The sequence below is a fragment of the Macaca mulatta genome, chromosome 13 (assembly GCF_049350105.2).
Source record: "Macaca mulatta isolate MMU2019108-1 chromosome 13, T2T-MMU8v2.0, whole genome shotgun sequence".
In the NCBI taxonomy this organism is placed as follows: domain Eukaryota; kingdom Metazoa; phylum Chordata; class Mammalia; order Primates; family Cercopithecidae; genus Macaca; species Macaca mulatta.
Window position 1 is genome coordinate 117,882,160 of NC_133418.1, and position 15,306 is coordinate 117,897,465.

General features: G+C 42.5%; 1 protein-coding gene across 6 annotated transcripts in view; it reads right to left on the minus strand.

Moving 5' to 3' along the window:
* Positions 1–15,306, minus strand: part of RNF144A (ring finger protein 144A) — a 160,129-nt gene that overhangs the window by 124,812 nt on the left and 20,011 nt on the right. For 3 of the 6 annotated variants that reach the window (XM_077958722.1, XM_028832005.2, XM_028832003.2), the window contains exon 2: positions 12,671–12,870. The exons of 1 other annotated variant lie outside the window; for it this stretch is intronic. Coding sequence is in view for 1 of the 5 variants with exons in the window: in XM_028832000.2 (XP_028687833.1) it covers positions 10,322–10,535 (214 nt within the window). In the remaining 4 variants the exon portion in view is untranslated. Of the gene's footprint in view, positions 1–8,309; positions 8,482–10,321; positions 12,508–12,670; positions 12,871–15,306 lie in introns of those variants that run through there. 2 more of the 6 variants (XM_028832000.2, XM_077958724.1) reach the window with 2 other exon arrangements.

Genomic DNA, 15,306 nt, shown 5'->3' on the forward strand with positions numbered 1-15,306 from the left:
AAACAAAAATAAACAAAACACAAGGTAAAGTTACAGTACAGAGGCTCAACAAAGCCAAGACTGTTTTCCTTTGAAAATCATAATACATGCATAATCTGGCAGGTTCGTTGAGGAAGAAAAAAGAACAACTGTATTGTAATAAATAATAGAAGAGATTTTAAAATCTGTGAATAATTTCATGCTAATTAAATTGAAAAGCAGGGAATTATGAACACACGCCTAAAAGAATACCATTTAACCTGGGTAGCACGGTAAGATTTCATCTCTAAAACATATATATGTGTGTATATATGTATATATAAAATATAAATACACATCTGGATTCTATTTGCTCATTTTTAAATTTTTTTCTTAAGTTATATATATAAACATATGTTAACATACTTTTTTATATATAACATATACATATATACATAAAGCTTAAGAAAACTGACTCAAGAAGAAACGAGTGCAAATAATTTTACGAACTTTGAAAAAAATTGACTAGAAATCTTCCTACAATAAAATCACCAGGTCTCGTTTTCAGTTGAGTACTACCAAAATTTCAAGAGCAGATAATATAAATCGTACACAAAATCTTCTGGTAAATTGGGAAAAACCGGGGGAAAAAAAAAACTTTCCCTCTTCAATCAGACAAAAACAGTTAAGGAAAGAAAAAATATAGGCCAAACTCTCTCATGAGTAAAGAAGCAAAAATTTAAAACAAAATATGAGCAAATGGAATCCAGATGTGTGTCAGATGTGTATTTAAACAAGCTAGATTTATCTTAGAAGTATAAGAGAATTTAACAATAGAATATACTGTAAGTGTAGTAGAACATTAAAAAAAAACAGTGAGAACCATATGGTCCTCTTAATAGATGCAGAACAGGCCTTTGATAAAATTCAGCATGCATTTATGATTAAAAACATAAAATACAACTCGACAAATTAGAAACACAAGGTAATTTCCTTAACCTAACAAAGGACATTTACAAATATATGGCGGCAAATATATTCTTAATTAAATTAGAACATTCCCTACAAAACTCAGGCTGAAGGAAAAGATATATGCTATTACTTCAATTCAATATTGTACCTTGGGCTCTAATGCAAAAAAGAAAACAATAAAAAGAAAGAGAAACTATAAGAATTGAAAATGAATAAACAATAATTTCATTATTTAAAAAACACAGTATACGTACAAGAATCTATAGACAAAATATTAAGAATACCAAAGGTTTGGTAAAGTGACTAGATGCAAGATCAATATTGAAAAGGTAATTACATTTATACACTCCAGCAAAGATTCCATTTCCAAGGGTATAAAAGAAACTAAGGTACTAGGAGCACATTCAACAAAAGATAAGTAAGGTGTATGGATCTAGAGAAAAGTACAAAACATAGACATTTAAGACATAAATACATGGATAGTGATACAATGCTCATGGATGAGAAAAGTCAGTATCACAGATTATGCCAATTCTTTCTAAACTGACCTACACATTTAATGCAATCCAAGCAACTTCCCAACAAGGGTTTGCTGCTGTTGTCATTGGTGCTGTTAGTTCATAAACTAACTCTAAAATCTCTACAGAGGGCAGAGGACCAGGTTTAGCCAAACGCCACCGAATAACAGGGAAAAGGCTGAAAGCCAAGTGCCAAAACTTACTAGAGAGCTGGAGTCATTAAGAGCATGCTGCATTGACACAGAGGTGGACAATCTAACCAAGTTAATAAAAGAGACACAGGAAAAAAAAAAAAAAAAACATGAATACATGGAAATACGACACATAACAGAGTGTGTATTTCAGATAAATAGAGAAAAAGGGCCATTCAATAAATGTTACTAGGTATTGTTTTTCCTTATGAATAAAAATCATATTGGATTCCTCCATTACACACAAAAGTTAATTCTAAATACTTTTTAAACTATTAAATATAAGAGAGTGACTTATGACCTCAGAATACAGAAGACTGTATTAAATAAAAGGCCCTAACTATAAATGGGCAAGGTTGATACACTCAGCATGTTAAAATCAAGAACTTTTAGTCATTAAAAAGGTAACTTACAGAAAGTGAAAATGGATCGCACAAACTGGGAGGTAATATTTTTAACACATGAAACTAACAATAGTCTTCAGAATACAGGAAAAATGTGTTCAAACCAGTAAGAAAAATACACTCCAATAAAAAAACTAGACCAAAAATACGAGCAGTCATTTTACAGTTTAATGGTGATTAAACATGGGAAAGGAAGCTCAACATTACTGGTACCTTAAATTCATCTTACTATTAATTTGGCAAAAAATTAATTTGGCAAAAAAAAAAAACACCTAATAATGCTGAGTGTTGGGATAAGAAAGGCATAAATTTTAAAGGAAACTCTTATTCACTGCTGATGGCAATGTGAATTGGCATGATCGCACTTCACAAATCATTATAGCATTTTCTTGCAAACTTAATCGTTAATTAGCTTTTATTTTTCAGGCCCAGCTGTGCTCTTCCTTGGTATATAATCAAGAAAAAAATTGCACCCATGGACCAGGTATGTAGGAACCAAGAATACTAATAGCAGACTGTTTTCTGACAGTAAAGATTGAAAATCATCCAAACATCCAATGGCAGAAGAATGCACGAAGAAACTGATGCTAAGATTATCAAATATCACACAACATGAAATGAATAAATACAGTTACACAAAACAACATGGTTAAATCTTAGAGAACACTGCGTAAGCAAGTCTACCTATAGCACAATATCATTGTTAACGAGTAAAAGGATACGAGGTTTAGCAATAAAGAATGCTTAAAATAGCAAGGGAAGATTAGGAGGTAGCTCAGGGGAAAGGTGGGACGCCAGGGCAGCATTATATGGGGGCACCATTCACATCGACAATGCTCTCGTTTGAAAGGAAGGTTCACGGATATTTGCGAATGATGCTCCAAAACTGACATAACGCAGTTTTTCATGTGTCAAATTCTACTGAATACAGCTCTTTAAATGCACGGCTTAAAACAGTAATATGGCAGAATCCTGTTCTAATTAAAAGGCGGGTATCTTTTTATGCCTCCTAAATTTTCTAGAAGGGTAAATAAAAATAAAAATAATAATGGTGATGATGATAGTGGTTTTCTCTGGGGAAGAAGGTAGAAAATTTAAATTTTTACTTAATACACTCTCTGTAGTTTAATAATTTTACTGTGTATGTATATTGATTTTAAAATAAATTATCCACAATTACTTAACTAAGTAATTCCTTAGAGAACTTTTAGAACTCAAAGACAAAAGTTAAGATTAAGAGCAAAGACAGATCCTGAATGAATTTCGAAAATCCAATGTTGATTCGTCAATGAATTGAAAGAACACAGAAACGGTCCGGCTGAGTGCAGGTCTCTAAAAGGGAAGTCCCGGGTAACGCCCACACCCTACTCACTCCGTGGCCTCTTCGAGGAGAGACTCAGCTCTCTGCTAAAGAGGCCTAGACTGCCTCCGGGGTCAGCTCGCAAAGTCTGTGGATTTCATGATCCTTTTAATACAGAGGATGTCCTTTAATTCCTGTCCTATATAAGAACCTTCCTCGGACGATGCACTTTCAATTTATTCTCTATTCTACCAGAAGTTTCTTGATTTCCTTAAAAAAAAAAAAAAAAAAAAAGGAAAGGAAGGGGAGGGGAGGGGAGGGGACTGTGAAATGCCTTCCCCAGGTTAACCCCTTCTTCAAAGATTCTGAAATGTGATTTTTTCCCCCATTCTGGAAACATTTATGTACAGACCTCCTGCTTGTAGTTAATCCTCACATTCAGTTGACTTATTCACATAGTGGAGAAATGTTTAACAGCAGGCTCTTCATTCTGATTCTTCAAAACCTCAAATTGCATCTGACTTTTTCTTTCTGGGAAGTGTTGGTGATAATATGACACTCTCTGGGGCTGACTTTAGCCGGCACCGAAGTTTTCAACTTGAATTGGGCAAAGAGGACCCAGAAGAAAAATCAAAAGCACCATGTGGTCATCCCGCATGGCCTACGCTTTCAGGGATGGACAGGCACCCCAGAGCCCACTGGTGCCTCTCCTCTGTCCCCAATGACCTCATCCACTAATGGACTTCACAGTCATGTTCCTAGTCTCTGCAAAATAATTCATCTGATTTCAATATGTGCTTCTTCCCACAGCTGGACACCATTATTTTTGGTACTCAAGATCTCTTCTGAAGCACATGAAACACCAGCTGATAGCCCTTAAAATGGCTCCTCCAAAACACCAATGTCCAGAAATGATCCACTCCACTCTCACCACGCCCATGCCCATCTGGACCCTGGAGAGTCTTGCAATCCTAAATCACTTCCATTTGGAATCAAGATATTTTCCAAGATGTTCTTTTTTTTTTTTTTTGAGACGGAGTCTCCCTCTGTCGCCCAGGCTGGAGTGCAGTGGCGCAATCTCGGCTCACTGCAAGCTCCGCCTCCCGGGTTCACGCCATTCTCCTGCCTCAGCCTCCCGAGTAGCTGTGACTACAGGCGCCCGCCCCTGCGCCCGGCTAATTTTTTCTATTTTTAGTAGAGACGGGGTTTCACCATGGTCTCGATCTCCTGACCTTGTGATCCGCCCACCTCGGCCTCCCAAAGTGCTGGGATTACAGGCGTGAGCCACCACGCCCGGCCAAGATGTTCTTATCTTCCCTGCTTTCCTGGTGCTAAGAGTCACCTCCTAAGAGTCCCTCCCAAATTTTTACCAGGCAGACAGGTAATGTGAGATTTGGAAATGGAGCACCCTGGGCTTGTTTCAACTCCACCAATGGCCCGTTGCCTCATCTTGAGCAAGCCTTGTTCAGTCTCAGTTTTCTCAGCTGGATGACGGGAAACACCGTAGCTCACAGGGGCATTGTGTAAGCTGGCAAAATAACCATGCAGATGGAAGTGCATTTATAAACATCAAAGTGATAAACAAATGATCGCTGTCCGCAGCAACCATGAGGTATTTCATGCATCCCTAGACCTCTGGGCAGGATCCAAACTTGCGTGGCTCCAAGAGCTTGAGAATCAAAATCAACCTCCTCTAAGGTTGTCCCTTCTCTCTGTGCTGTGACAGAAGATATCCCTCAGCCAGATCTGGATCTCCCAAATTCCTGCAGCACCATCAGAGTATTCTCCCCTAAGACAATAAAACATGTAGACCATCTCCACACCCAGTATTCCTTGCAGCTGGGAGCAACAGAGCTCGCTGGTATCTTGTTTGTATCTGCTGAGTTTCCACCATTTAGCATGGTTGCACCAGCTGCACACACTGACCTCTTTCCCTCTTCCCTCGGGACCTAGACTGGGCTGCAGGTGGTCATTTTGTGTGCTTTTAGTTCTTAGCCCATAGTTAACATGTGAGTGGCTAATATCTGAACGTTGATCACACGTTACGAACAATTTCCCCATCCTTCAATACATCTGATCGTTAGAGCATCTGCCGTTCCCATTGTACAGTGAACAAATCCAAGAGGGATGTGGCTTCTCCAGATCACGTGGGCAGGACGGGGCAGAGCCAGGCCTCACCGACTCTCCAGCTCCACCTCTCCCCACAGACCCTCTCATCGGCACTGTGTGGCCTGCAGCAGAGGCTGTCCCTTTTTTTGGCTTAAATACGGCTTAAAATAATTTTTAAAAACTACTCAGGCCCTTTGCACGTGCCCTCAGTTGCCATCAAAAAAATTCATAAGAACTACAAATCACTGAAAATGATATAACTTCTGGCATATTGCCTTTTGAAAAATAAGTCAAGTTCAGTTGAAAACGATTTAATTTTGGCCTATCACTAAGTTTTATATATGCAGAAACTTTCTTCTTGGGCAGAAATTTTATAGCATTCCTTTATCTCTCTGAAACTATATTAGCATTGTTATTCTCCTGACATAATTTTCACTTCATGTAATGTAAGCTAGGATTCTTTGTCTATATTTTATCAGCGTAAGTATTTTACTGATTTTAAAAATTAAGAAAAGTATTAATTTTTGAAATAGCTTGTTACCATAAGGTTCCAACTATTAAAAATTACTGCAATTGTAATGATTACATAATTAATAAAAACAGGATAAATATGAAATTAATGTATATTTCTTAAATCTAAAAAATAAACTTCTATTGAAAATAGAAGAATTTGGATTTTTTTCTTTTTAAGTTTGTGTATCTACAGATAAATATTACTTATGTGTATAATAAGACTCAATTCGGCCAGGCGCGGTGGCTCAAGCCTGTAATCCCAGCACTTTGGGAGGCCGAGACGGGCGGATCACGAGGTCAGGAGATCGAGACCATCCTGGCTAACACGGTGAAACCCCGTCTCTACTAAAAATACAAAAAACTAGCCGGGCGCGGTGGCGGCGCCTGTAGTCCCAGCTACTCGGGAGGCTGAGGCAGGAGAATGGCGGGAACCCGGGAGGCGGAGCTTGCAGTGAGCTGAGATCCGGCCACTGCACTCCAGCCCGGGCGGCAGAGCGAGACTCCGTCTCAAAAAAAAAAAAAAAAAAAAAAAAAAAAGACTCAATTCAAGATCTATTTTGTTCCAATTTTTCACTTTTATAGCTATAATAACTTCACTACGTTGTTCACATACATACACAGATGGACTAGAAGATACACTGTAAAAATGAAACTCAAGTCCTGAACTTCTACATGTATGCCAAAAATCACGTAGTAATCAAAGAAAAACTAACTCTAAGTGATCAGCTGACAACTTAATCAGCAGATATTCCCACAAAAGTAAACCTTGGGGAACCACCAGATATGTAAATAATGAACAACCAAGATATTAGTCATTCAAGCCCAGTTTCTGGGAAATACATCAAGAGACTATACTAAGACTTTATAAATAATTGTACTCGTTACTTTTTCACTTGGAGGCACCTTGTTTAAGTCAATATACTCAGAACGAGCCTGAAAAAAAACTTAATACACGATTTTATTATTAAAAATGTTTCAGTTACATGTTTGTCAATATTATTTGTATATTTAGCTCATTCTAATAACCTAAGAAACAAAGGAGGTTCTCACTGTCAAATCGATCAACCCTATGTTCTATCAGAAGAGGTTTCACCTTATTTTTAAATTCAAATAAATGTTTTTACATTGACTATATATTTATGTACATATAATTATAGGTATTATATTTATTTATATCATATATATTTAGAGAGAGAAAGAAAAAAGGAAAAGTAATTTTTAAAGCACTGAGAGATAAATTATGAAACATAACTCATCAAACAGATTATTAAAATCAGTAAGGTCAGGTTTAAATCAAGATTGAGGTGATTGAATTATGTTACCCATTTTATAACAAATTATAAAGGCAAGATACTAATGGTGTTCTCATTTATACTTAATAAAGTAGTGTTAAATTGAGCTAAAATTAGACGTTATTGATGAAGCTGTAAGTCTGAGAGCAGGCATGATATTTCTTTAACGAATGTATATGCATGTGTCTATGAAGCTCTGTTGTTAGGCTTTTGGGAATAATCAAAAGAAATATATGTTTAAAATAAGGACAAAAATACATTTGTTTTTGTTAAGCCTCATGACGCAACATTTCCTGCTAGGTCTTCTTCCCTTTATCCCAGAAGCAGATATCACCCAATCAACCATCCAGAACCCTTTTGTTTTGAATCACATCACTACCCTTGACACATCTGAATGGTTCTCCCTGCCCAGGAGACAGATTCTACCTCCTCCCGACAGGAAATCTTCAGACTCCAGGCTCCAAGCGGCCCCCAGCCCTGCTGTTCCAGGGCCCAGGTTCTCATCTCTTTCCTCACAGCAGGCTCAGAACTGCCTTGGTTGTGAGAATTCTTCTAACAGTCAGCACCCATTTCCCATTGTCTTAGTTTTACTCTGGCCTGTGCCCAAGTTTTGGGAACTGGAGTCCACATCCTCAGCTTGTCAACATTACCCAAAAAAAAAAAAAGAAAATCAACAAAAAAACCCACAATCTTACAAACAGAAGTCGGCCTGTGTCTCCTCATTTATCCTGGGGGCCTCAAGCATGGGACCTTGCACATCATGGGTGCTCATTAAACGCCGACTTGATCTTTCTAGAGAAATCTATACTGCCATAGAAAACAGGCACTTGCTGTTCTCTTGCCAGCAGTTCTCTGGCCCCTCCAATTTGGCAAGTATACACACCCGGAAGGCTCAGAGAAGAGTGACCCAGCAACAGACTGACTTAACACCATAGCCTAGAGCACAGAACACGGAGGAAAATGGCCCAAAGTGCTGAAAAACAAAACAAACCCCAGAAAACTGTAACTGAGCTAAATGTGGAAAATGTGGTTACGATTGGTTTTAATGGTACCATCAGCCGCTGCATCTCAGAAGAGCATCTCTGTTTCCATTTCTAAAAATACTGCTCATTTCTCCACGTCAGGAACTCTGAATCCAGGAGGAACTAGAGCAAGGTATTGATCTTTTCGCTTCCAGTTCATGCTTTAAAAACGACCTTTGCCCTAAAGGCCAACTAGCCAAAGGCAGACCAGCAATGAGCCGGCCACATAAAGCTGCAGTTCCCAAACGTGGCGGGTCCCAAGGCTGAGTGATGGCCAGGGCTAAGGCCAAGTTTTTAACCGACGATTTCTTTTCTTTTTAAACTACTGATATTTCCCACTTGGGAAAAACAAAACAACAAAACCAAACAGAATAAAAACCTGTATTTCAGATTTAGCTACATCAGTCATAGAAGGCTGGACTGAGGCTGTTTTACAGTCCATGAAAATCATCTCTCTTTATAAATCCCGAACATTTAAAAACATCTTTGCTCACGCTGGAGTGTCATTTTCTAGTATTTTGGCCATTTCACCATGACTCTTTTGTGAATATGAAGCCATTTCACAGTTCTTGGAATTTGTTTGAGACAGATTCCCAAACAGAGCGTCCCGGGAGGTGGGCGTGGCCAACAGAGAGAACACAGAATTCCACTTGGCCTCATGATGAGTTTTCTCCAGGGTTCTTTACTGTCTCCCTCACACCTGAGGAGGCCCTATCTCGGGACCAGCAAAAGCACTGCAGGGAAAGATGCAGTAATCCTAATATGTTAATGTTAAGATTAAAAAATAAACATAAAGTTAGAATGCATTTATTTTCCAAGGAATGGAAGAGAAAGTGGGAGGGGAAACTTCAGATGTCAGCTTTCTTGGTGGCCACATCGGGGCCACAGTGCACCAGCCAGGAAATGCAACAGTGACACCTTAGCAATGCCTTTTCACCTTAGCAACTACCCACCAAAGGGGTGAGTAGACAATCGGGTAAGTGGAGGGGCAGATCTCTCCAGCAGCCCTTTTAAAGTACGGACAATGAAAACGTGAGGCAGGATGACTAAGAAGCCGAGCTTTTGGGAGGAACACTGGAACCCGCGGCACTCGCAGACACCCCACATTCTGGATTCCTCACACCACCTCAGATCCCTGCCTGTGCCACTGCAGGTCCCTTCTCCATCGCCCTGGCCCCACAGTGCTCGGCCTCCTCCCGCATCTCCAATGGCTCCTCCTCTGCTCCTTCCTCCCTCAGCCCTGCTGTCCTCGCTCCTCACTTCCCTGTCTCAGTGCCCTCTGAGATTAGGATCCTCTCTCCCCAGCACACACTACCAAGTCCAGCCACTCTTTCACTGTGTCCCCCTCAGCTTGGCCAAACGATCACTCAATTCTTGATCTGCACGCGTCAGCTCCCCAGCAGGGCTATCTAGAGAAGTGTGCAGTCACCAGAGTGGCTCCTTCAGTTGCGGCCAGGGCTTCGAGAGGGCTGGGAAAGCTTCCGATGACCGCTCTGCACCTCCACCTCTCTAGAGGGCTTTCTGCTGCCTCCTGGTCTCTGCAGACTTCCAATCCCTCCTCCATGTGGCATGCTCAGATGCTAGCTTTGACTCCCATTTCACAAAGGAAGGTCGGCAATCAGAAGAGAACTGCAGAGCCTCCTCCTCTGAGCACCACCCATGCATGTATCCATCATTTGGTCCATCCCCACTGGCAACTATCCATGTTCCTCCTAAAGCCAGTAACTCCACTTGTCCACAAACCCATCTCTCTCGCCTACTCAGGAAGTGTTTTCAGCAACCCTCCATCCCACATAATCAATATTTCACTCTCTACTCAATCACTCCCATCGGCATCTAAACATGCTGATAACGCTTCCAACTGAAAAACAATTCTCCTGAGCTTATTTACCCCACCAGATACCACCTCAAACTCTGCTCCCTTTTGCAGCAAAGCTCAACTGAGTTGTCTACAATCCCTGTATCCACTACCTCCCCTGCATTCTTCTCTCCAATCTAGCGTGTGTGGCCACAGCCACCGGACCACTGGCCCCGGCACTGACCTGAGCCTCCATTCTCAGTCCTCTCCATGCTCCTGGTTTCCCCGCTTCCTCCCTGGTTGTTCCCTCTTGTTCTCCTTTGCTGGCTTGTCCTCTTCTGCTCCTCATGAAGCTGGAATGCCCCAGGGCCCTGTCCGTACAACTCCTCTCTTCTTTCACTGGGGATCTCATCTGATCTTATTCCTTGAAATAACAACCAGAGGCCAAAGACTCCCATCACATCTCCGGCACAGACCGCCCTCTTAAACGACCAGCTCTGGATAGGATCACCCACTCGGCATCTCCATGTGGGTGGTTTATAATCTTCTCACACTCAGCAAGTTCAAAACTGAACTCTGAATCTCTTTTTTTAATTGAGAAGGAGTCTCGCTTTTGTCACCCAGGCTGGAGTGCAATGACGTGATCTCAGCTCATTGCAACCTCCGTCTCCCAGGTTCAAGAGATTCTCCTGACTCAGCCTCCTGAGTAGCTGGAATTACAGGCATCTGCCACAACTCTCAGCTAATTTTTATATTTTTAGTAGAGACGGGGTTTTGCCATGTTGGCCAGGCTGGTCTCGAACTCCTGACCTCAGGTGATCCACCCATCTCGGCCTCTCAAAGTGCTGGGATTACAAGCGTGAGCCACCATGCCCAGCCTCTGAATCCCTTTTTGCACCCAAGCCTTCTCTGGCTGCAACCTACTCCATCTCCACTGGTGACAATTCCATCTAGTTACTCAAACTAAAGTCCCTGGAATCATTACAGACTTTCCCCTTTTCCTCATACTCACAAGCACTCTGGAAGGTCATGGTAAGGGCTTTCTCTTCAAACTGTATCCAGAATGTGGCCACTTTTCCCTGCTGCTGCTGCTGCTATCTGCAGAGTGTGCCCCACTGTGTCTTGTCTGGATTACTAAAGTAGAATTCTCCAACGACCTCTGAGATGGCCTCCTGGATTTTACTCTTTTCCACCGCCCTCTCCAACATCCTCTGAGATGGTCTCCTGGACTCTACCCTTGTCCTCCACTCTCTCTAATGTCCTCTGAGATGGTCTCCTGGATTTTACCCTTGTCCTCCACCTTCTACAATGTCCTCTGAGATCATCTCCTGAACTCTACCCTTGTCCTCCACCCTCTCCAATATCCCCTGAGATGGTCTCCTGGACTCTAGCCTTGTCATCTGCCTTCTACAATGACCTCTGAAATGGTCTCCTGGACTCTAGCCTTGTCCTCTACCATCTCCAAAGTTCTCTGAGATGGTCTCCTGGACTCCAGTCTTGTCCTCTACCCTCTGCAATGGCCTCTGAGATGGTCTCCTGAACTCTACCCTTGCCTTCCACTCTCTCCAAAGTCCTCTGAGATGGTCTCCTGGACTCTAGCCTTGTCTTCTGCCATCTGCAATATCCTCCAAGATGGTCTCCTGGATTCTACCCTCTCCTTCACCTTCTACAGTTTATTCTCAATGTAGAGGCCAGAGTAAGCTGATTAAAATGAATTAGACCCTGCTTCTCTGCTTAAAACCCTACACTGATTTCCCATCATGAACCCAGAATTCCCCAACAGCCTGCAATGGCAGGCACAGTCAGGTCCTGCTATGTCCCGCTCAGTCCCAGCTCACGGCTCTGTGCTGCGTCCTTCCAGCCACGCTGGGCTGGGTGCTCCTCCAGCTGTCTGTGTGCTACAGCCACCAGTCCTTCTCTCTGCAGTGCTCTTGCCCAGATGCTAAGTGGCTAGTTCCTGCACCTCCTTAAAGTCCATATTCAATTTCTCCTTTAGAGACCTCCCTGACCACTCCACTTAAAACTGCAACCTGCCCCGTCCTACTCAACAGGACTAAATAGTCTACTTTTTCTTTTCTCTACAATATCTAGGGCTTGTTGCATAGCATGTAATTTGCTTCTGCTACTGTCAAATGAAAATTATCTGTCTCTTCCTGCCTATCCCAACCCCCATCCTCCACCTGTACTCCCCACAAACACAGAATCTCCATGCGAGCAGGAACTGGTGCTGCCTCACTGTGTTCTGAGTTAGAGCTGTGCCTGGCACACGCGGGAGCCCAATCCACGTGTTCTCTAGTGAATCAGGGAGATCTAAAACAGGAGTCTCAAAAGATTGTTATAAGTAGCAAATGAACAAACCTGGAAATCTTTCCAAAGTATAAATAACTACAATGGCATAAAATAATGTGTTGAACACTCTCTTAAAATTCATTCCAGGGAAGCCTACTAGAAAACTGCCTATACAGTGTGGCTTAAGAGGTATAGAAAAATCCACCCAGGCAGGCCTACCATCTTTTCCAGCAATGGCCTGAGATTCCTCTAAGAAGAGATCAATGAAGGTTGGCAAGCCTTCATTTTCCAAATTCAAAGTTACCTCTGAGAAGTCCAGAGGGGAGGAGAGGAAACGTCTTCCGGCCAGGTCCTGATGTCCTACTGTGCTTATGCACACTCAGACAGCTCTGCCCTCAGGTCAGGCGCCCATAGGGAGAAGCGGGAGAAGGTCTCCGGCACCAGGGCTCCCTGCAGAGCTGGGGGATGCTGGGGGCATGTCAGAGTCAGCAGAGTGCTGGATGCCTAGGAAACAAGAGAAGAACATAGGCAGTTAGAGCAGCAGGGAGGAGAAGAGCAGGGTACAAAGCCTTTCTTCAAGCCCAGAGGAAAGGCTACTGACATTAGAAATCTTATCCAGTCAGACAGTTGTGAAGCATAATAGAACACCGGAGAAAAAACTGAGGTTTACTATGTTAAAAAAAATCCACCAAGAAGTTAATGAATAAATCCATCAACACAGACAATTCTGAGATAACAAACTGTCCCCTCGATCTTCATTCTGTCCCCTCCTTTTCAATCACAGCCATTCAGCTTTGCCCAGTGAGTCTCCTATAGAGAGAGGTGCAAATCCACAAAAAAGCTTGCTTTTCAGGGCAACCATGAAAAAAATAACTCAAAAGAATATAATAAAATAAAAATAGAATTAAAAGAGGATAAAATAAACTAATGAAAAAGAAGGCAAAATGGAAGAACAGAAGAACACAAATGACATTAAGATCCACGGAAAACAAATAGTACAATGGCAGACATAAATTCAATGTTATCAGTAATTACACTAAATGGTTTAAACACTCCATTCAAATGGCAGGAATTGTTTGAATGAGTAACGCTATATGTTATTACAAGAAACATAATTTAGAATAGCACCAGAAAGAATACTTAGAAACAAATTTAACAAAAGATGTGTAAGATCTGTCTATTAATAACTACCAAAACATCATTAAAAGAAATTAAGCCCTAAAAAAGTAGATATCCCATGCTCATGGATGGAAGACAATATTGCTAAGATAGCAACACTTTCCAAACTAATATATTAACAGATTGATTAAAAACCACAGAATGGTGTACTTTAAAATGATGACTTTTATGCTGTTCGAATTCTATTTTAATAAAACTACTATTTAAGAAGAAAGAAAGACGCCTGGCATGGTGGCTCACACCTGTAATCCCAGCACTTTGGGAGGCCGAGGCAGGTGGATCACGAGGTAAGGAGTTTGAGACCAGTCTGGCCAACATGGTGAAACCCTATCTCTACCAAAAACACAAAAATTAGCTGGGCATGGTGGCAGGCACCTGTAATCCCAGCTGCATGGGAGGCTGAGGCAGGAGAATCGCTTGAACCCAGGAGGCAGAGGTCGCAGTGAGTCAAGATTGCGCTATTGCACTCCAGCCTGGGCAACAAGAGTGAAACTCTATCAAAAAAAGAAAAAGAAAAGAAAGGGCAGGGGAGGGGAGGGGAGGGGGCAGGAGAGAGGAGAGGGGAGGGGGGAGGAGGGAGGAGAGGGGAGGGGGAGGAGAAAGTAAGGGGGAGGGAGAGGGGAGGAGAGGGGAGGGGAGGGAGAGGGGAGGAGAGGGGAGGGGAGGGGGAAAGGAGAAGGAGGGGAGGGAGAGGGGAGGGAGAGGGGAGGGAGAGGGGAGGGAGAGGGGAGGGAGAGGGGGAGGGGGAGGGGGAGGGGGAGGGGGAGGGGGAGGGGGAAGGGGAGGAGAAGAGAGGAGAGGAGCAGAGAGGAGAGGAGAGGAGAGGAGAGGAGAGGAGAGGAGAGGAGAGGAGAGGAGAGGAGAGGAGAGGAGAGGAGAGGAGAGGAGAGGAGAGAGGAGAGAGGAGAGGAGAGGAAAGAAACATGCCAAGTGGAAAAAAATGTAAAAGACGAAGGCAAGATTACTTCAGGTTTTCCCAAATGTTCTCTTTCTCAGTATAGCTTTTGTTCATCAAGACTGTAACACTATATGTAAATTCTGCTTAACTTTAGGCATTTCTGTTCGGGAAGCAAAGAACAAATTCCACTGCATCTTTCTCTCTCCCCCTCTGCCTCTGCAGGGCCATCCTAGTTTTCTCAAAGCAGAGAATCAGAGGAGCGGTGTTTCCATCTGACCAGAAGACACAGCCTGGTGGACAGGCCCACGTATCTTTTTGGTAGATATTCCCTTGTTACTGCTCCTTTACTAAAATAGCAAGCATTGCCCACATGCAGTCTGAGGATGCTAATTTTTTGCAGCACTCAGGACGAGGCTGCTCAAGCTAAAGTCTTTAATGCTAATATCTCCGCCAGCTGAGAGCCCTGACCCAGCCTCCGAACGTCACCGGCGGTGCACAGAGCAAGCCTCTCACCTCCAGAAAGCTGTTCCTCCTCAGTCCTGAGCAGCATCTAGATACCCATTCCAGAAAACGGTATCCACTTTGTTGCAAATCTATTCTCTGCCTTTACTTGGCAATAAATTCTGAGCCTTCAAATAAAAGACAATATAATGTCTTTTACTACAGCTTCTGCCATTTTTCCCAGGTAAGAGAGCTTATAAACAGAATTATAACCTCCAGCAGGAAGACAAGCTCTCTGCTCAGCTGGTGCACTGGCAAATGAAGCCTTTCCCAGCTGCGTTATAAAAAGATTTATAAAGAGAGCCTGGCCACAGAGCTCTCTGCCCAGAGGGGTGTGCTGGGAGCCCAGTGTGGCTCCTGGG